The 20,948-nt window shown below is 47.7% G+C and overlaps 1 protein-coding gene across 5 annotated transcripts in view; it reads right to left on the bottom strand.

Annotated features, from left to right (window-relative positions):
* Window positions 1-20,948, bottom strand: part of DIDO1 (death inducer-obliterator 1) — a 61,881-nt gene that overhangs the window by 29,269 nt on the left and 11,664 nt on the right. For 2 of the 5 annotated variants that reach the window (XM_025398183.1, XM_025398186.1), the window contains exons 1-5: window positions 20,693-20,812; window positions 7,602-7,799; window positions 4,291-5,131; window positions 3,200-3,521; window positions 329-541 (exon numbers count right to left, since the gene is read on the bottom strand). In XM_025398183.1, the coding sequence (XP_025253968.1) occupies window positions 329-541; window positions 3,200-3,521; window positions 4,291-5,129 (1,374 nt within the window). In that variant the 5' untranslated portion in view covers window positions 5,130-5,131; window positions 7,602-7,799; window positions 20,693-20,812. Of the gene's footprint in view, window positions 1-328; window positions 542-3,199; window positions 3,522-4,290; window positions 5,132-7,601; window positions 7,800-20,692; window positions 20,813-20,948 lie in introns of those variants that run through there. The other 3 variants (XM_025398185.1, XM_025398184.1, XM_025398182.1) reach the window with 3 other exon arrangements.

The raw sequence follows: 20,948 nt of genomic DNA, 5'->3' as shown, positions 1-20,948 counted from the left end.
ACTCCTGGTGCCTGCAAGTCTACGCTTTACAAACTCCACCGGGTGGTTACCGACTCTTCTCGCAAGACAGCAGGGTGTGTCCTGAAGTCTTATGCCCCCCGTGCAGTGCCACTGTCAGCATTTGCTTTACTGCACTTGTATTAACCCCTCAGCTAACGGGCAGAAAAGAGAAAACTGGTGGGAAGGTGGAAGACAAAGGTCAAGGCGACACCACGTGTGCGCCACCTACACCTGCCACCCCCACGCGGTCGACAAACCAACAGGTCTGCAACAAATGCTCTCGCGCCCATGCATCCACCGCCCGGGCGGCTGGTCCCGGTTCACTCACCTGAACACCACATTTTGGAAGACTGGGCTTCTCTGGCTTCATCTTCATCTTTTCTTTAGGCTTTGGCTTCTGTTCTTTACCTGAGCTTAGAAACTTCATTGTCGCTGCGGCATGTTTGAGGATACAGTCATTACTGCAGTACACGGAGTCGGGCTGCGCCACCTGACAGCACCCGGGGCCAATACATTTTGAGGCACCAGGCGTCTCTATCACCTGCAGAGCGAAACAGATGACTTCAAACAATGTACTTGCCGATTTTAAGCAGTTAAGTGTGTGTCTTGTAAAATCACCACTTATAATACCAAGGCCACAGTTTTAAAATGAGATACTAGTAGTACTTTTAATATGAAGAAACATTTATTTTGTTTATTCAAGCTATGAAAATCCCCTTGCTCCAGGTAAGGCATTCACACTGTCACTGCCCGTCATGCCCTGCAGGGGGCAGGAGTCTGAGGAGACCCCTGGACTCCTGCCCTCAGTTAGGTGCACCCTCCGAGGGTGGCCGGGGCCCACGGGACCTCACATCCACAAAGAGGCTCAGCTAGAGGACCCTCATGCAGGGCTTTTGCTCTAACTGGGATGACTGCAAGTCAAATGGGTCAAACTTAATCAGGCAAAAACCCTTAAAAGAGGAACTGGGTCTTTCGTGAAGAGAGAAGACTTCAGAGCTGGTTTTGAAGTAAGCTTCCCTGCTTTGAGAGGGTTACCTGTAGCTAGGATCTGAGGGCAAGGCTGCCAAGTACAATACAGGATGCCAATGAAATCTGAGTGTCAGATAAACAATGAGTAATTTTTCAGTGTAAGTATGCTCCCCAAGGCCGGGCGCGGTGGCTCACGCCTGTAATCCCAGCACTTTGGGAGGCCGAGGCGGGCGGATCACGAGGTCAGGAGATCGAGACCATCCTGGCTAACACGGTGAAACCCCGTCTCTACTAAAAATACAAAAAATTAGCCAGGCGTGGTGGCGGGCGCCTGTAGTCCCAGCTACTGGGGAGGCTGAAGCAGGAGAATGGCGTGAACCCGGGAGGCGGAGCTTGCAGTGAGCCCAGATCGCGCCACTGCACTCCAGCCTGGGGACAGAGCGAGACTCCGTCTCAAAAAAAAAAAAAACCAAAAAAAGTATGCCCCCCAAATTGCATGACACATACTTTTTTTGTGAGACAGGGTCTTGCTCTGTTGCCCAGGCCGGAGAGCAGTGGCACAATCATAGCTCACTGTAGCCTTGATGTCCTGAGCTCAAGCGATCCACCTCAGCCTCCCCAGTAGCTGGGACTACAGGCACATACCACCATGCCCAGCTAATTATTTTTTTGTAGAGATGGGGGTCTCACTACATTGCCCAGGCTGGTCTTGAACTCTTGGCCTCAAGTGATCCTCCCATCTTGACTTCTCAAAGTGCTGGGATTACAGGTGTGAGCCACAACACCCAGACAGACACACTTATATAGTAAAAATAGTGTGAGGGAATCCCCCACCAAGCCTCTCGAGACCACAGCCCCCGCTGCACCGTGACTGCAGTCCTGTAAGACCTGAGCAGCAGGCCCAGGCTTCCCATGGAAATGGAGGCATAAACGTGGGCTCCTTCAAGCCAGGACTGCAGTCACTCACCATGCAGCAGGAGGACACTCACGTACGACAGGCAGCTCGACTGCAGTCACTCACCACGCAGCAGGAGGACACTCACGTACCACAGGCAGCGCGACTGCTGCTGTTTACAGAGTCTGTCTCCATGATCAGGCCTCAGCACACATGAACGTGTCCTTCACACATACATAAGCAAAACCTTATTTCTCAAATTAAATATTTAACAGAATTGGTTTTCCTCCACAGAATCTCAGTTTAACTGAGAATACAATTTAGGTTTGTGCAGGGTTATGTCAAGCACATTGACAATTAAAAAAAAAAATGTTGGGCGTGGTGGTGTGTGCTTGTAGTCCCAGCTACTTGGGAGGCTAAGGTGCAAGGATCACTCAAGCCCACTGCAGTGAGCTGGGACTGTGCCACTGAACTCCAGCCTGGGCAACAGAGTGAAGCCTCAACTGCACAAAAAACAGAATCAATACATTTAAAAAGAAAGACATAAAATCACTGACTTTTCTCATGAATTCCCATTTCCACTCATCTCTGAATGCCTAGATGTGGTCCCTGACAGCGCTGCAGCATGAGCCTTCAGCCCTTCCATGCCTTCAGGGCACGCTCCTATGTGCACAGCCCGGCCTTCCCACATCCTCACCTTGCAGCTAACCCAGTGCAAGAGTGTGAAGGCAGAGATGCTTCTAGACACATCAATCTCCAATACCTGCCAGAGGACAGGTAGCTGGGTGGGGACAGGCCCGGGACCCGGGAAGGCCCAGAGTGAAAACATACCAAGTCAGACCTGCCCTGTGGGGACTGGAATGGAGACTGCAAACACAAGACAGCATCAGAAGCCAACAGCGTGTGGGAAATGTCATGAACACCAGGGGGAGAGAATTAAGTCAACACAGCCACAAGACAAACCACTCTCTCAACACAAACACCCCGAGGAGCCAGCACCAGAACCAGGAGGAAGCCGGAGATGGCAGGTGACCCCGGAGTACCGCCACTCCCATCGTTCAGAAACAATTCCACTAGTGCACACAAAACATATAAGCAACATCCAAATCCTCAAAGATGGGCTGATTTCAAAAATTAAGTCATTAATAGTAGAGGAGGTAGACAGGGTAATAATAAAAACAGAAAGGCCTCACCCAGGTGGAGTGAGGCAGGAACCCAGGAGAGGCACTGCCCCACATGGGTGCAGCTCCCGTCCTGGGAGGAATTCCTATCGAGAGCGAGAGCGAGGAAACCCACGAGGCCGACCGCTGAATGCTTGTCTCAGCGGACACTTACAGGTTGGAAGATCTTGAGTTTCTTCTTGCCACTTGGATTTGCAGCTTTCTCAATTCTACCCTTTATCCCTTGGTCTTCGCTAGACTTCTGCTCTATTGTTCCTATACTTGTACAATCGGTGCCATCAGCATCTCCAGGTCTCAATTTAGCTTCTTGCTGATCTGCGGTTTCTGAATTAGTCTCATCCTGCACTTGCAGAATGGTGCAGTTTGGGCAGATATAGTCTTCCCCATTCCTTTCCAAAAGCCTCCCTCGAGCCTCAGAAATGCCCACACAATCGCCATGAAACCATTCTTCACAGCGGTCACAGCAAATCATAAACCTGAAATTATAAAATAACGGAATTAGTAATGGGAAGTGACAAGCACTTTTCAACATATTAATAAGCCAATTGGTTTTAACATTATGAAAAAATGCAAATATACAAAGTAGAGAATAAGAACGTCCTCATGCCTTTGCCTTAATTTTAACATTCAATCAAATTTGGTTCACCATTTTTTAAGAGTAGGGCATTTTAGGAGCGAACTCCAAGGCATTCCACCACAAATACCTCAGCAAGTCTCCCCTCAAAACTGCACCAATGCCTTTATCCCAGCACCAAGCCAACAGGCTGCCTATCACCAACTGACATCCAGTCCTAGCAGAGGTCTTTTGAGCTACCCCAAATGTTTGTACTAGGCTAGTTGCAGTCTGCACATGGCCCGCTGTTAAGTCTCCCAAGGGACAGTCTAGAGGAACGGTCTCAGACAGACAGTCGCCCGAGTGACAGACGCATTCTCCTCCGTGCCGTCTACACAGAGCCACTGGCTGCATGTGGCTCACGTGACTGGGGTGGGGAGCTATTCATCTCCTCACTTGACTGGAAACAGTCATGTGTGGCTGGTGGCAACCAGGGTGGAGAGGTGGCTCTAGGAAGTCCTTAGCGACTCTATGTTTCTTTTTTGACAATGACTTGTTCGTCGTTTCCAACTTAACAAATGGCTCATCCAGCCCAGCTCTGTAGCCCTTTAAAATGAAAACAAATGGAAAATTCTGTTTGCAACCCTGGGATTTCTGTGGGAGCCGAGGCAGCGTGCCCACACATGACCTACCTGTTGTTGTGAGGCTGACGGCAAATGCAATATAGGGCATTGGGGTCATAACCCTCACATTCAGGCTTCGGTCTGCCCGAGTCTCCAGGCTCCTCCTCTTTGACGTCCTGAGCTGCCTTTCCCTCCAACTTACTCTCTCTGTCGTCTTTCCCAGCCTGGGACGCAGTCCCCTGATCATTCTCGGGCTCCTGCTTACTGGGCAGGACACCCTCCACAGTGTCACTGGCCTCGGAGCCCACAGTTTCAGCAGGACCCTCCTCCCGGCGCTTCTTCCGCAGGCGACTCTGGATCCCTTTCAGGGGCCTCTCGGTGGGCTCCTGTTCCCGCTTCCTGCGAAGGCGATTCTGAAGCTCTTTCAAGGTCAGGCCATCACTGTCACTATCGGAGGTGTCATCATGGTCATCCCCTCCTTTCACCTTTTCAGAAGAGGCTGGTCGTTCCTTCACAGGCGTGGAAGCAGACTGGGTGCCGCTTCTGGTCTCAGAAGCACTTTCCACGCTGCCCTCGGAGGCTGTCTCAGCATCTGTGGCGGGACAGGACGTGGGCTCACCAGAATCCTCCAGGGAGACGGGCGCGCTCCTCCTGCCGCGGCGCCGCGCAATGGTCAGGAACTGCTCCACACGCTCAGTGCGCTTGGGCTGCCTCCCACTGCGCCGCAGGGACAGGCCCAGCTGCTGCTGTGGGGGCGGCGGCTCCAGTGGGTCAGCCTCTGCATCCCCTGCACCCTCTCGCTTGGCGATAGTGGTCCTTCGAAAACCCCATGTTTTCCTGAACTCTTTGCTGGTGGGTTTGATGGCCTTAGGTGCCTCTTCGTTGCTCGGGTCACCTTTGTCATCCATACCTAGTGGAAAAGTGTAAGCACATCGTGACCAACCGACCACCGAACAAAAGATGACATTGCCGCCAAACACGTGCAAAGCAAGTCCTTCTGACCAGTGTTTCCTAATGTGTGCTATGTGAGATGATTCGAGATGATTCGTAAAGATAATTTTAATAAACAACTAATGTTTAGACAAAAATACAGCTAGCAAATCAAATGTACAATTTCATCATTTAACTGCTTAGGAAAAGGCTTCACAAGCCAGGTAGCAGGGATAAATATGAAATAATGGACAGTACAGCGGGGTAGCTCAGAGGCGGCACGAGTTCCTCAGTACGTCTGCAGGCAGATGGGCTGCTTTGACCACAAGCACAGTGAACAAGACGCTGTGCCAGTTTGGACGTGGCCTGCAAGGGGACCCAAGTCTGTTCTGGACTTTGCAAGCATGGGCTGGCCACTAACATGCTGAAAAGAGGGTATGAAGAAGCTGAGTCCCGACTTTCAGCTCCCCAACCAGGGGCTGGGGCCAGGAAGGATGCTCTCACTATCTGGGACCCTGCGTGCCAGTCCTGCTGCCAAGGGAATGGCCCTCATTGACCCTCATGGGCACAACGTGAAAGAACTGCCCGACCCCCGACCCACAGACTGTGTCATATGAAACAAAGCTTGTCTTAGTCTACTGAGCTTTGGAGATATTGTTAGCAGCAACATACAACTGGGACACTTAGAAAATAAGGTCAAGGCGATCACTTTATGAGACGGAGTCTTGCTCTGTCCCCAGGCTGGAGTGAGCCACCATGCCAGGCCAATACATTACTTTTCTGTATTCTTTTTCACTTTCATTCTAATACATTATTAAAGAATCTTATTTGTGAAACTTTTAGTCTTGTTGAAACGACAAAAATCTGAAAAAGATAGTATATACTTTGAGAATTCTTTTCCAAGCTGTCCAAGTTTTAATTATATGTAAATGCTAATGATGTCTCTGATTTTATGCCATGTTCCATCCTGGGGGAAGGACAGGCATAAAATGAAAGCCTTAAAAAATATACAAAATGGGGCCGGGCCTGGTGGCTCAAGCCTATTATCCCAGCACTTTGGGACGCCGAGGCAGGTGGATCACTGGAGGTTAGGAGTTCGAGACCAGCCTGGCCAAGATGGTGAAACCCCGTCCCTACTAAAAATACAAAAACGAGTCGGGCATGGTGGTGGGCGCCTGTAATCCCACATACTTGGGAGGCTGAGGCAGGAGAATCGCTTGCACCCGGGAGGCGGAGGTTGCAGTGAGCCGCGATCACGCCACTGCACTCCAGCCTGGGCAATAGAGCAAGACTCAGTTTCAAAAAAAAAAAAAAAGAAAAAAAAATACAAAATGGAAAACTACTTGCAACCTGTGTTGTTCTTTTTGCTTCCCTCTAAATGCTGTCACTTCTCATTTCCTGTGATGCTGCCTGGCCATGGCCTCCATGCTCTGTAAATGTGACCCACACCTCCAGGTCACTCCACAGAAGCCTTGGAGATAAAGGACCCATCACTTCTCTGCTCGCCTGAGCTGACCCCATTGTTAAAGGACACAGCTAAACTCGATCAGGGTGCCAGCAGTGACTCCAAGTCAGGGTGCAAACTCTGGAGGCTGCTGTGTGAGGGGGGCACTAGAGACGGTGGTAAACAGAAAGGGGGCTTCCTTCACCAGCCAGGTGACTCCAGGCAAGTCACAAGGAACTGCTCTGATCCAGGAGGCAACGCTGACCTCAAAGGTTAAGGGCAAAGTATAGAATACTGCTTACAAATATATATGGTAGAGCAATTATTAAACCACATCAGTTAAAATGGCTTATTCATTCTCATTGGAAATTTTACATTTAGGGAAAGTTTTTCTGCTTGTGCAAGCCAAAATATTTGCAAGAAATGTGACAGTCATCTCAAAAGAGGGTCAAGCCCATGTTTTCATGCAACACTTGGAGTTTCTATTGAAGATGGAGTTTGAAGGGCTCGCACCAGCCTTTGCCCAGAAGGGCACAAAGCTGCAGTCCCCTCTGCCTCTGGGCCTATGAAGTTCCAACCCAGCTGAAAAGGGCTGGTGCCTCCATGCTGGTAGCTTTCTATGGGAAGAGCTCTAGTTTATAAAACTGGATTCTCATTAAAGAGAGAACAGACTATTTGCATATGACCTATGTACAACCTCTCAAGTATTTAAATCACCTCTAGAGTACATCATAGAAACAGTTGCTGCACTACACTGTTTCATAAAATTTTTATTTTTTATTGTTATTTATTGTTTGCCCCCCAAATATTTTCAATCGGCAGCTGGTGGAATCCATAGATGCAGAATCTGCTGCTACAGAGACTGCTGATACAAATGGCTGAGTGTATTTCAAATAAATACAAGTACTACATTCCATCAGTTTCTTTACAAATGCCACTTTATAAACAGCAAACACAGACTTATTCAGTTAAAATTTTGTTGCTACTGACAGTATTGATACCTTACCTGCTCCAACACTGAAAGCTTGGACACTTTTCCCTGAAATCCTAAATACAACCAAAAAACCCTGGCAGACGAAACCTCTTGGTCCAAGCAGACAGCCAGGCTCACAACAACACTGTTGTCAGCCACTGTTCACGAGTAACAGGCTTCGTATTTTCAACAACTCGGATTATCTAGAGGCTGTTCCCATGGAGTAAGCTCCTAAAAGAAAATAAGAAAATATTTTACATATCTTAAGTAAATTACGTACCAACAACAATTAAAAGGGAGCACTGAATTCTCGAGTAACCTATTATTTGAGTTATACTGTGTGACCCACAAAGACAGCTAGGGGGTTGAAAACAAGCATGCGAGCAGTGTCCTTAAGGACTTCTACCCAGGACAGCAGATGCTACCAACCCCCGAGAGAAAGGGGTGGAGTCCTAGGCTTGCCCCAGAGAGACAGGCAGAGGCACAGCCAGACCAGGGCCAGAGATGAGTTGCCAAGCATCAGCTTCTTTTCCATTTGGAGCCTATGTCCGAGATGGACCCCACTCAATAAAATCCACCACAAAACAGAAGAACAAGAACAAAAAGTGAAAAGACTGAATAACGAAATTATATACTAATGTAATTATTGAAAATTCTTAATATCGTAGCTGTATTATTTTAATTAAAAACTCAAGAAAAATTTTAGAAGACTAATGTTTGACTTACTAAAATCAGCACGATACAGTTCACCACGTGTATTTAAAAAACACTTCTCCTGGCCGGGCGCGGTGGCTCAAGCCTGTAATCCCAGCACTTTGGGAGGCCGAGACGGGCGGATCACAAGGTCAGGAGATCGAGACCATCCTGGCTAACACGGCGAAACCCCGTCTCTACTAAAAACACAAAAAATTAGCCGGGCGAGGTGGCGGCGCCTGTGGTCCCAGCTACTCGGGAGGCTGAGGCAGGAGAATAGCGTGAACCCAGGAGGCGGAGCTTGCAGTGAGCTGAGATCTGGCCACTGCACTCCAGCCTGGGCAACAGAGCGAGACTCCGTCTCAAAAAAAAAAAAAAAACAAAAAAAAACACTTCTCCTATATCCTTTTTCAAATAGTCATATCAAAACACTCAAAGGTTCCAGGTGCCTGGTTTCTAGCTAGCTCCCTGCCCCAAAGCCCACACTCCCAAGCCAAGCCCCCGCTCTCACCTCTTCCTCAGCCTCAAGACCAACTGCCTTCCCTCTGTGGTCTCCCTGGCAACCTCAGAACAAGGGACAAACATTCCAACTCCCCTCCTTTTAAAGAGACAGTCACAACTGGGCACAGTATTTCGCATCTGTGATCCCAGCTGCTTGGGAGGACTGCTTGAGCCCAGGAGTTCAAGACCAGCCCAGGCAACATGTCAGCATGTAGACACCATCTCTACAAAAAATAAAAATAAGACAAGGATCACGTAGACATTCCCTCTGATGAGCCAAATGGCATCTTCATAGTCACTGTCTCTTCAACGTGGTACAACTATCATACTCAAAACAACTACTTCAAGAATTCAGAAATGACTGTTCAGAAAACACTGGAAATAAACTTATATTTCGCAACATTGAGCATTTAATTTATTTTATTTCACTTTTTAAAGAGTTGGCATCTTGCTTCATTGCCCAGGCTGGAGTGCAGTGGCCCGATCATGGCTCACTACAGTCTCAAACTCCTGGGCTCAAGTGATCCTCCCAGCTTAGTCTCATGAGCAACTGGGACTATGGATGCGTGCCACTATGCCCAGCTAATTTTTGAAAAAATTTCTTTTAGAGACAGGGTTTTGCTATGTTATCCAGGCTGGTCCTGAACTCCTAGCCTCAAGCAATCCTCCTCCCTCAGCCTCCAGAGTTTTGGGGATTACAGGCACGAGCCACTGTGCCCAGCCAACACTGAACATTTATAAAAGCAAACAAATTAAGAAGTTCTCAGGAATGAAAACTGATTTCTAAAAATTCAATTTACATTAATCTGCAAAATAAACACGCTACTAGATTTGAGTTCTGAGTAATCAGAAAAACGTAGTTATTTCTGTTAAGTAGAATTCAATGAAGGATATACCTTCAGAAAAGATCAGATCACTTTCCATTTACAAAACTGATTTATTTTCATAATGTCTTCAATAAAGAAAACGTACTATAACATTTCAGTCAGCTTGTAAAATAAAAACATGTATATCAAGGCACAAGCAAAAAACACCGTGTTCTAACATAACTTGTGGGTGTGCAGAATTAGTGTGTGATTCTACACACCACACAGCACATCGCAGAGGGAATGTGCTCAGAAAACTGCAACCACATTGTATCAGTAACGACTTTTCCCCAGAAAGAAAACTGTGTGTATCCTTGAAACTGGGAAGTGAACAAACTACATGTTAAAACAGAATGTACCAAACTTAATATTTCTCTACATTTCTAAGCACATCTTTTCCCCCAGCTGAAAACTGCTTCATTTCCTATTAACTAGAAGTAGCTGATGAGTGGTGATTCAAGCAGAGGACACACACTGATTTCCGAATGCTTGAGTGGTGGCTCTCAAACCTTTTGTCTCAAGACACCTTTACTCTTACAAGTTGAGAACACCAAAGAGCTTTTGTTTATGTGGAATATATTGCTATTTTCAAAATTCTAAATATGTGTTAAAAACAAACCTATTAATACATTAACAGTATCTTTAATGAAAGTTACTTCTAAAACAAAAACGTACAGGAAGGGTGGCCCTGTTGTATATTTTTGCAAATATCTGGCTTAACAGAAGATAGCTCCACGTTCATGTCTACTAATTTGTTCCCACAGAGTGTTTCAGCTAAAACACGTCATCAAAATCTCGCCTCACGCAGACAAGTCTTTAGAATGGAGTATTGTAACCGTGTTCACATAACTGTGGATGTGCACTGATACTACACCAACTCTCGCCAAGCAGCAGTTTCTTACTCGAAAATTGACTGCTGTGTTTGCTCTGAACACGTCCTTGCACTCTGGACCCATGTGCATGCTGGTCACCTGGATGACACGGGTTCAAGTTGCAGACAGAGATTCTCAATGTCCACACATCTCATCAGACAGCATAAAACAAACATTTCTTTTTTTCTGCTGCCCAGGCTGGAGTGCAGTGGTGCAAGCAAGGCTCACTGCAGCCTCAGCACCTCCCCCACCCACACTGCCACCAGGCTCAAGCGGTCTTCCCACCTCACCCTCCCCAGTAGCTGGGACTACAGGTCATGCCACCATGCCCGGTTAATGTTTACATTTTTTTTGTAGAGACAGGGTCTTACTATGTTGCTGAAGCTGGTCTTGAACTCCTGGGATCAAGCATTTATCCACCTCCGCCTTCCAGAGTGCTGGGATTACAGGTGTGAGTCACCTCACCTGGCCGATAATGTCAGGTCCAATCTCCACGAAGACTTTAGTTACTAGAAAGCCATCAAGTTTACGATGGCAGATACAAGTTTTCTAAACTTCCAATTTTCACCCCGAAGCTCAAATTTTATCCTTAGCAACAAACACTGTTCGTTCGTTCTTTGAGACATCTTTCGTTTTGGACAAAACGCCTGCCACATGCCAAGTCTGAAAACTGTCCTCCGTCTGTTGTTCTGTCAGCTCCCAGCTCAATCCCCTAGGGCTGTGCGTGGACACTACCCACGTGGGGATGCAGCAGGAGCTTTATATGTGACTTGACATTTAATCACACAGAAAGTTAAAAAGATGAATGTTTGGGGGTTCCAAATGAATAAAATTAATATTTACTGCATCATCAGGGACATTATTTGGGAAAATTGGCATATTCTAAACATTTGGTGCCCATGCACGGTGCTGAAGAGGCTCCAATCTGCCCTGTGCCACCGGCGCAAATGTCAAACTCAACAGAATAGGCCTGTACTATTAAATGACTATTATGCAGAAGTCATCTTCACCTCTTAGCCCCAGAAAAGTCTTCAAGGACTTCCCCCTCAGGGGTCCATGGAACACAGAGAACTGTGGCAACATGCCATTTCTACCAGTTTAGGAGTACACTGGGTATGTGCAAAGCAATAATACATATCTATGCTTCAGACATCAGAAGAGACTTTAAACATTTCCCTCCACAAGCGTTCTATAACTACCTGTTAATCTCCCCTCAGATTCCCCAACTCACCAAAACAACAAGCAGCCAAAAGTGAAATTTCTTAAAAACCAAATAAAAATATCCTCCCGAAAGGTCAGCTCTATGTTACTTTAAAAAGCCCAACTACAACTATTACAAAAGCATGGGTGTGCAACCACCGCAAATCTGTGCGCTCAACTTGTACTACTCTAAAATCTGCTTGGAGTAATCAACTCAAGCATGCCCACTTCCAGGTTGGGGTGCAGCCACATGATCAGGGTGCACTGCAGCCTCCACCACACAAGTTCAAACGATCCTTCCAATCCTTCCGCCTCCACCTGAGGAGCTGGGACACCACAGGTGTGAGCCACGGTGCCCAGCCCCCACCTAAAGATTTTCAGTTCCAAAAACCTGAGACTAGTTTCTGAGTAATTAATCTCCAAGACACTTTAACATATGACATATGACCATAATTAAGTTTCTATTTTCATAACATCACACCTCCAGGAAAAGAGCTCTGACTTCTAAGCAGAAAGATAAAACAAAAATGCATATTTTACCTCGCCTGGTGGCAAACATTCTGTTTCTTCAAACCTCATAATCCCCTGAAACAATACTCAAAACAATTTTAACCCACCAGTCAGAAATTATAACGCTACAGTAAAACCTCACTATTCTAAACTCCATTATTTTGTTAACTCTCACAGGGTAGAGGCCAAAGTTTCCGTTTATTTCTATTTTGCCTATTAAGGGCCTCCTGGCTCATCAATCTGTTTATTATGCAGATGAGGAGGGAAAGAGAAGACACTAACTAAAAGTTCTTTAAACTACCACAAATGAAGGAAAGATTACCCAATAAAAGACTCTTGATAGCTCAGTTTTCATTAATAGAACAGTCACTAGGAGGATATACCTAAAAACTAGACATCCCCAAATGCGATGTGTTCTCCAGTCACCAGCAGCAGCCGTTCCTGTACCACGACAGCCCACTCAAAGCTTCACCAGCTTGCAGCAGGAAACTATGCCGCACTCACCAAACCACGAGAGAGAGAGATCTGGGCCCACAAGGAAACGGAGAAGCCCAACTTTCATTTACTTCAGTATCTATGCAGACTCTGACTCAATTGCAGAGATTACATTTAAATCCTTCAGAAGGCAAATTCAAAGTTTTGCTGCTTACCAAGTAACACTGTCATTATAAAAATTATTCTGGGCCGGGTGCGGTGGCTCATGCCTGCACTTTGGGAGGCTGAGGCAGGTGGATCACCTGAGGTCAGGAGTTTGAGACCAGCCTGGCCAACATGATGAAACCCCCATCTCTACTAAAAACACAAAAATTAGCAGGGTGTGGTGGCGGGTGCCTGTAATCCCAGCTACTTGGGAGGCTGAGGTAGGAGAATCACTTAAATCGGGGAGGCAGGGGTTGCACTGAGCTGAGATTGTGCCACTGTACTCCAGCCTGGGCAACAAGAGCAAAACTCCCTCTCAAAAATAAAAGCAGCAAGGGTGCCACAACACAGTATGTTTTTCACAAGGAAAATACAGAGAAAGATCCAGAAACAACCTATATTGTTGTTTTACATTTCTTGGGTATTTGTGTTTTTATAGATACACGGAGACAAAAAGCAAAACTTGTTACTGAAAAACCTGCTGAGGACTAACGCTTTGGTCAGCCCTGGGCTACAGCCAGGCTGCCAAGCTCCCAAGCTCCCCGGTGGGAACTTGCAACAATTCTGCCATTTCCCTCTATCCACTTTCTCGTGCAAAACACAGGCTTGTGACCTTGGTGGGCAACTCAGGTGGGAAATTTCAACTCTCCAAATGAATGCCAGGAACCAGAAACAGTCACATAAAATCATTTATCGAGGTTAAGGAGAAGTGAGGTTTATTGTTCTCTATTTAATGGCTGGACATAAAGTCTCCTAAACTACTACCTTTGATGGGCTCCTCTTGCCTCTCAGCAAAAAAGAAAATATGGTTTCAAACACTAAGATACAGCCCCAATTCTATATACCAGGATTCCAGCTGCCTAATAAAAGGTTACCGCCCGGGCCTTGGTGAGGACCACAAGGCACAGGTTCTTGTCCCCATGAAGAAATCCACCTCATGCCACGTGTGTGGCAGTGTGAGCTCTCTGGAGACCATGCGGGATAGGGTGCGCTTCGGGAGGTCATCCCCGCAGGGTACTGCGTGGGCTGCTTCCCCTCAAGCGCATCTGTTTATTACGGGTTTAAATCACTGTTCCTTTATGTCTTCCTTGGTCCACACCCTTAGAGACCTGCATAATTCCATGGCCCCAAGCACAGCCTACTCTTGCCTCCCACCCAACCCCTGATTTTCACTGCTGCAAGAGTTGCTGCTGAGGATTCGGCAAGCGGATGTGTAGGGCACTTTGAGAGGGAGAGGTGTGTACTGGAACAGCTTTACAGGTGACAGCGAATCAGACTGATTCCACACTTGCCCCAAGTGGCAAGCACGTGGTTGAACCACTAAAAACTGTTCAAAGACACAGCTTATCTTCCTAGAAGTCATCAATTTCCCCAAGTGTTTACAGCCAACTATTTTACAACTCCTAGAGAAGTGGTTCTCAAAAAGGGTGGTCCAGGGGTCCTTTTGGGAGGCCCACAGGATCAAAGCAGTCTGCACAACACTAACATTCCGTGCTGTTTCCACAGTCACTCTGAGTATATGCTAGAGCATTTCAGAAGCTGAACGAAGATGACACCAAGTTTGAATTCGGAAGGAGATGTGCAAATCCAGCAGCTGTCAGTTAAGCCAAAGAGATTTGTGAAAACAAAACAAAACCATCTTTCTCATTAAATTGTTTTGGTCATTGAAAACAGGTTCCACAAAATGTTACTTATGTTAATATATAATGGTTTACAATTTTACTTATTTATTTTGAGATGGTGTCTCGCTCTCACCCAGGTTGGAGTACAGTGGCACCATCTTGGCTCACTGCAACCTCCGCCTCCTAGGTTCAAAGGATTCTCCTGCCGCAGTCTCCAGAATAGCTGGGATAACCGGCGTGTGCCACCACACCCAGTTATTTTTTGTGTGTTTTTAGTAAAGAAAGGGTTTCACCATGTTGGCCATGCTGGTCTTGAACTCCCGACCTCAGGTGATCCGCCCACTTTGGCCTCCCAAAGTGCTAGTATTACAGGCACCAGCCACCGTGCCAGGCTGGTTTACAATTTTAAATAGAAGGCACTTAAGCATTTAAATGACTTATTTTTAAATGTCAAACATGGTGACTATCAACAGATATAACAAAAGCTCTTTGGAGTCTTCCACGCTTTTTAGGAGTGTAAAGCAGTCCTGGATCCAGCCAGTCTGGGAACCACTGACACAGAGCAGCGCCTTCCACTGCTGGAGCCAGAAAGGCTGCTCCCCGACTCACAAGAGCAACCCCGAGGCCCAGGCAGTCTGGGATCCACTGACACAGAGCAGCGCCTTCCACTGCTGGAGCCAGAAAGGCTGATCCCCGACTCACAAGAGCAACCCCGAGGCCATTCCGGTTCAGTCAGGATCCTCGTCGCAGTGACAGGTACTGCTTTCACATTCGGTTGTTCCAGACACCCCGTCTATTCTCATTCAGTTTCATGTGATTACTGACAAGGCCAAGTGAGATGATGTCCACCTAAGTTCAGGTGGAGAGAATGCAGTTTCTTCTTTAAAACCCCTTCTCTCACATGAATTTGCTTCTCAAATTGGAGCTGCAGCCAATTTTTTTGTTGTTGTTGAGATGGGGTCTCTGCCACCCAGGCTGGAGGGCAGTGGAGCGAATAATCAGGGCTCACTGCAGCCTCAATCTCCCTGGGCTCAGGTTATCCTTCTACCTCAGCCTCCCTGGTAGCTGCGACTACAAGCATGCACTACAGTGCCCGGCTATTTGTATATATATAAATTTATAAATTAATGTTGTACATCTATATATTACATACATAATATAAATTATATGTAAATATATAAAAATACATAAATTATAAATAAGTTATACATATATATAAAAATTATATATATGAATATATATATATATATATATTCCCCCCCCCCAACCAATAACAGGGTTTTGCCATGTTGCCCGGTCTGATCTCGAACTCCTGGGCTCAAGTGATCATCACGCTTCAGTCTTCCAAAGTGCGTCAGCCCTCACACCCAGCCTGGAATTCCAACTCATGAAGGTCACAGCCTAAGGGGCAAAATTACTGCTTGGGGACCTTGTAAACTCAAAAGTCAAGAATTAACTTTGTATTTCAGCTGGAATCTTCCTTTCTTTCCCCAGGATTGAGAGGCCAATGTCTAGTTCTGTTTTAGGGGGTAGGGGGACGGTCCCAGCTGAAGACAAAGAGGAGTTTTGACATAAAAGGGTTTTTTTTTTCTGTATCCGTTTTTACATGTACAGCTGGATTCGACAGAGTCAAACATGTATGACAAGCAACTTCCCGGGCCCCCAATCACTGCTGCATGGGTAGGAAGAAGTGAGCAGAAAGGTGTTTTACTACTGAAACATGTGAAAGGGAAAACATTATCTTTTAGTTACAGTCTAGCAAATCCAAAGAGGCCAGGCTAGTGTCTACCTGGCCTGTCTCTCCAGGGTCTTGGGAGTATCTCTGGGGCCCACTCCCCTTGGTGCAGGTTCCACGTTCCCAGTCCTGACAGCTGCAGCCAGCAGTGCCCACCCCCACCCAGACATTTACAAACAGGACAAGTCCTCAGTTAAGCAGATGGGAGGTTGGGGGGCTCAAGGGGGAACCTGTCTATGAATGCAGGGTTAGACCCCAGCTGCAAATGGTAACAGCGGCAGTGGGGCAGCAGGGGGGAAGGGGCCCACAGTGTACCAGGCAGTGCATCTGTCTACAAATGCGGGGGCCACAGGGTACCAGGCAGTGCATCTGTCTACAAATGCGGGGGCCACAGGGTACCAGGCAGTGCATCTGTCTACAAATGCAGGGCCCACAGTGTACCAGGCAGTGCTTCTAAGGGCTGCACTTTCCTGTCTGTGAAATGGGGATGGTAATGACCTCACAGCTTCCTACAAGGTTTTCTGAAGCGACATGTCAAGTGCCAAATCATCTGTGGCAAGTGTGCAACAGATGGTAGGTGCCACCTGAGAAAGTGACACAGCCTGTGCTGGCGAGGGTTTGGAGAAATGCCCTCTTAGGTGAGTCTATTTGTCCGACATATTTGCCAACAGCCCCATATGGGCTTGGCACAGGGAAAAGAGCAGGAGACATACTGTTTTCATAGAGGGCAGGGAGTGCTTCACGGTGACCCAGAAGAAATAAGCAGGAAGTACACACAAACTTATGAGGTTTTTTTTCTCAGAAAGGTGACAAACTGAATACAAACTAACACACTACTTTGAAAAATCAAGAAACATCTATATAGTGAAATTCTTTTTTTGGGGGGGGGTGAGGGGTAGACAGAGTCTTGCTTTGTCACCCAGGCTGGAGAGCAGTAGCACAATCACAGCTCACTACAGCCTGGAACTCCTGGCTTCAAGAGATCCTCTGGCCTCAGCCTCCCAAAGTGCTGGAACTACAAGAGCGCATCTGCACGCTTGGCCTAAGGGAATTCTTTTTTTTTTTTTTGAGACGGAGTCTCGCTCTGTCACCCCGGCTGGTGGGCAGTGGCCGGACCTCAGCTCACTGCAAGCTCCGCCTCCCGGGTTCACACCATTCTTCTGCCTCAGCCTCCCAAGTAGCTGGGACTACAGGCGCCCGCCACAATGCCTGGCTAGGCCCGGCCGGGAATTCTTTTCTTTTCTTTTTTTTTTTTTTTTTTTTTTGAGACAGTCTCACTGTCACCCAGGCTGGAGTGCAGTGGTGCGGTCTTGGCTTACTGCAACCTGGACCTCCCAGGTTCAAGCGATTCTTCCACCTCGGCCTCTCAAGTAGCTGGGATTACAGGCAGGTGCCACCAAACCCAGCTAATTTTTGTATTTTTAATTAGAGACAGGGTTTCACCATGTTGGCCAGGCTGGTCTCGAACTTCTGACAAGTGTCTTGGCATCCCAAAGTGCTGGGACACCAGGCATGAGCCACCATGCCCGGCCTGGAATTCTTTAAGGGTGATGAATCATCACATGCACAGCCGTGAGAAAAACTCCCTGGCACGTGATTGAGAGCCGGGGACAAGCTGGCCAGGGCAGTGGCCACAGCCTCCAACACATCCCGTTCACCAGTGCAAAACAGCTGTAATGTGGAGCTTTTCAGGACAGTGCCCTTTCTGGTGTTTTTACTATTTTTACATAATGTTTAAGTTTCCCGTATGTGTATTATTTTTGTAACCAAACACATTAAGGTATCTTCATTTCGGAAAAAAAGTTGATCTTATTAAAAAGGTATATTAAATACCACTTAAATGTCTCTATCAGTATATGCAAAACAAAACCACGGCATCAAAATTTGATACCCATGGAAAGAAATGCCTCTTTTACAATTTAACACACGATTATTACCACCTATTAAGTTTTATGGTCATGGTTACAGAATTCTTATCAAAATATGTACAATTACCTATTCACATAACAACTTACCCTCAAAATTACTACTCAAAAAATAAAATGAGGCCTACACAACACAGACTGTCTCACAGATGAGTGTCTACACATACATGAAATAAGCAAATCGGACTTTGTTCTTTGACCTCCTCTTTCCCAATTAGTACATTTCCATTAACTGTTTATCATAGAACCTTTGTAATGCCGTTAATGTACATCATTTGATAGTAGCCATAAGGAGGCTGATCTTAGTATCCACCACTGTAAGGGACCCCATCATTTAAATAAGAAAGGTAAGTGAGAGACTCTGTTTACAGAGAATTTCCTAGTGGGCTTCTAAGCCTGCAGACAGAGATGAGACCTCCCAGGCAAGTGGAGAGTGCAGGGACCACGGATAGTAGGGAGTCACCTGTTAAACACATTCAATCTTTGCTCTTCAAGAGCCAAACAAGCCACTTGGTATCATGGGACAGGTATACAAAAAAGGAAAAATGTGCCTTGTTTACAGAGATTCCAAACAATGAAGACGTGGCACAGCTTAAAAATAAACACCAAAAAGAAGCACCCCACTGGGCTCCACAGAACTGACCTTAAGAAATTATGACCCTAAGGCTGTAGAAAAACTCACAATATCAACAGCAGAACCTGCCAACTTCACCGCGAAACAAAACGGGAGCCAATGCCCATTCCAATCATTCCCTCCTCACATGAAGAAACTCCACCACCCTTCAAGGCCCAACTGATGATACACACGTCCTAGACAAGCCATTGTGATGCTCACACATACACATGCAACATGGGCTGGGCTGTCTGGTAACCATGGGTACAGCTGGGCAGTCAATCACAAATTATCTTATTTGTGCCCTGTCTTCTCATCACAGCACAATTTGCTCTGCTTGACATAGTCTGAATTCAACCACCTACTAATAAGGGTCAGCCTCTGGTGGAAAGCCTGAATAAAATTCAAGATATACGCTTTTCCAAAACAAGATAAGAAGTATCGTACTCATGAAACTTGTTGAAACAAGTCTACAAGAACAGATACCTCCTCCCCATGTACACAGCAAGTAGGAAACCAAGTGTGCATTAGGCAGGGAGTTTCACAACAGGGCTGTGTCTGTCTTCCTGGGTGACACTTCTGAGATGTCTATGCTGTATTTAAAATAGAAAAATAGTGGAATAGTCACAGACACACATACAGACACAAACAGTAACCCAAAGGGCCACTAACGAGCCCTAGGCTCCAGGGTAAATGGGTTGGCAGCACCTGATTTAAAGGAAGAAGGTGGAATAATCTCTCAAGTTCCCCACTGAACTTGTCTCCAGGAGGACTGGGACAGGGGCCACCTTGGTCACTGCTGTATCCCTCGTGCTAACACAGTATGCAATGAATGTCCATTAATAAAACGACTGTATTTACTCCTTAAAACGCACTGCTAAGGACCTTTTCACTGCTGAGAACTGTATTTCAACCAAGTCATACGTGGCCCTAGGGAAACCATGCAAAACGAGGTATAGCTAGGCTATGTGAATATACCGAAAAGGCGTTCCCATCTGCCTTTCCCTTCTCTAAGTCCCTGAGTACACTAGGCTCAAATCTCATTCCATCAGCAGGCAGATGACATGGATATCGATGGCCCAGGCACAAGTTAAAGAGTATTTTCAATAACTGGTAACTCTGTAAGCTACTACTACCTATGGCCCAAACTCTAAACTTAAATATTAAGGTGCTTTACTCACAGCAGAAAAGCCGGCCCTGACCTCCACTGTCTCAGAACCGCGAGAAGGAGCCCCGGACGCCGCAGCGGAGGCAGCACGGGCACCCCACCCGCCGAGCGCAGGAACTGGCCTTTTCGGCTTCCAGGGTCACTGGAAGGCAAAATGTGTCACAGATACGGCCAGTACACACCAACGCAACAAACGATTCCACAAAAAAACTGAAAACCAGCGCGGGGAGGTAAGGACATATTCTTTAGGAAGCGAAACCCCGCTCTTCGCGCTTCCCGCAGCGCCAGCCGCCCCGCAGTGCCGGAATGCCCCGAAGGCACGCCAGAAGCTAAGCCGGCCACGGGGTGGCCGCACCCAAGGCCCGGGAGGAAGCGCCAAGGCTCCCGGGGATGCTTAGGGAAATCAGCTGTGCAGCCCCCCGAGCCCAGGGCCGCACTCGCCCAGGCCAGTCTTGCGCTCCTCCCCGCGAGCAGCCTCCCCGACTTCCACCCTCGAAACCGTTCCTGCCGCGACCACAGAGTGCTCGCCAGTCGCCTCAACCTCACGCAGCCCACCAGGGCCGGCGTCTGAGGCCCGCGCCCCCTGCCCGGGGCTGGTCTCACCGGCCCCGCCCGCTCGCTCGCTCGCTCCCTTCCGCGGCCGCCATCTTCTCGGCGGGAGCGGCCTGTGAGGGATCCGCGGCTCTCACCGGCCGGGCTCCGATGCCGGCCCCGCCCCGCTCCCAAGGGCGGCCCAAGAGGCAGCCGGCTCCTCTACCCGGCGCCCGGGACGCCACTTACCGCAGGCCGCAGGCCTGTAGGGTCTCGCAGCCATTTCCCCGAACGCCGCGGAGTGGGCGGCCGGCCACCGAGACGGCGCGGGGCTAGAGCGGCGCCCCCGCGCGGCAGGCGGAGGACGAGGCCGGCCACCGAGACGCTGCGGGGCTAGAGCCGCGCCCCAGGCTAGGAAGCCTAACCCCGTACTGCGCGCATGCGCCCGTCTTCCCTACCTGCACTTCGGGTGCGTCCTTTGGGTCTGCACTGACGATGACTTGGT

This window comes from Theropithecus gelada, chromosome 10 (genome assembly GCF_003255815.1).
Source record: "Theropithecus gelada isolate Dixy chromosome 10, Tgel_1.0, whole genome shotgun sequence".
In the NCBI taxonomy this organism is placed as follows: domain Eukaryota; kingdom Metazoa; phylum Chordata; class Mammalia; order Primates; family Cercopithecidae; genus Theropithecus; species Theropithecus gelada.
This window is presented reverse-complemented; position numbering and strand designations above follow the sequence as displayed.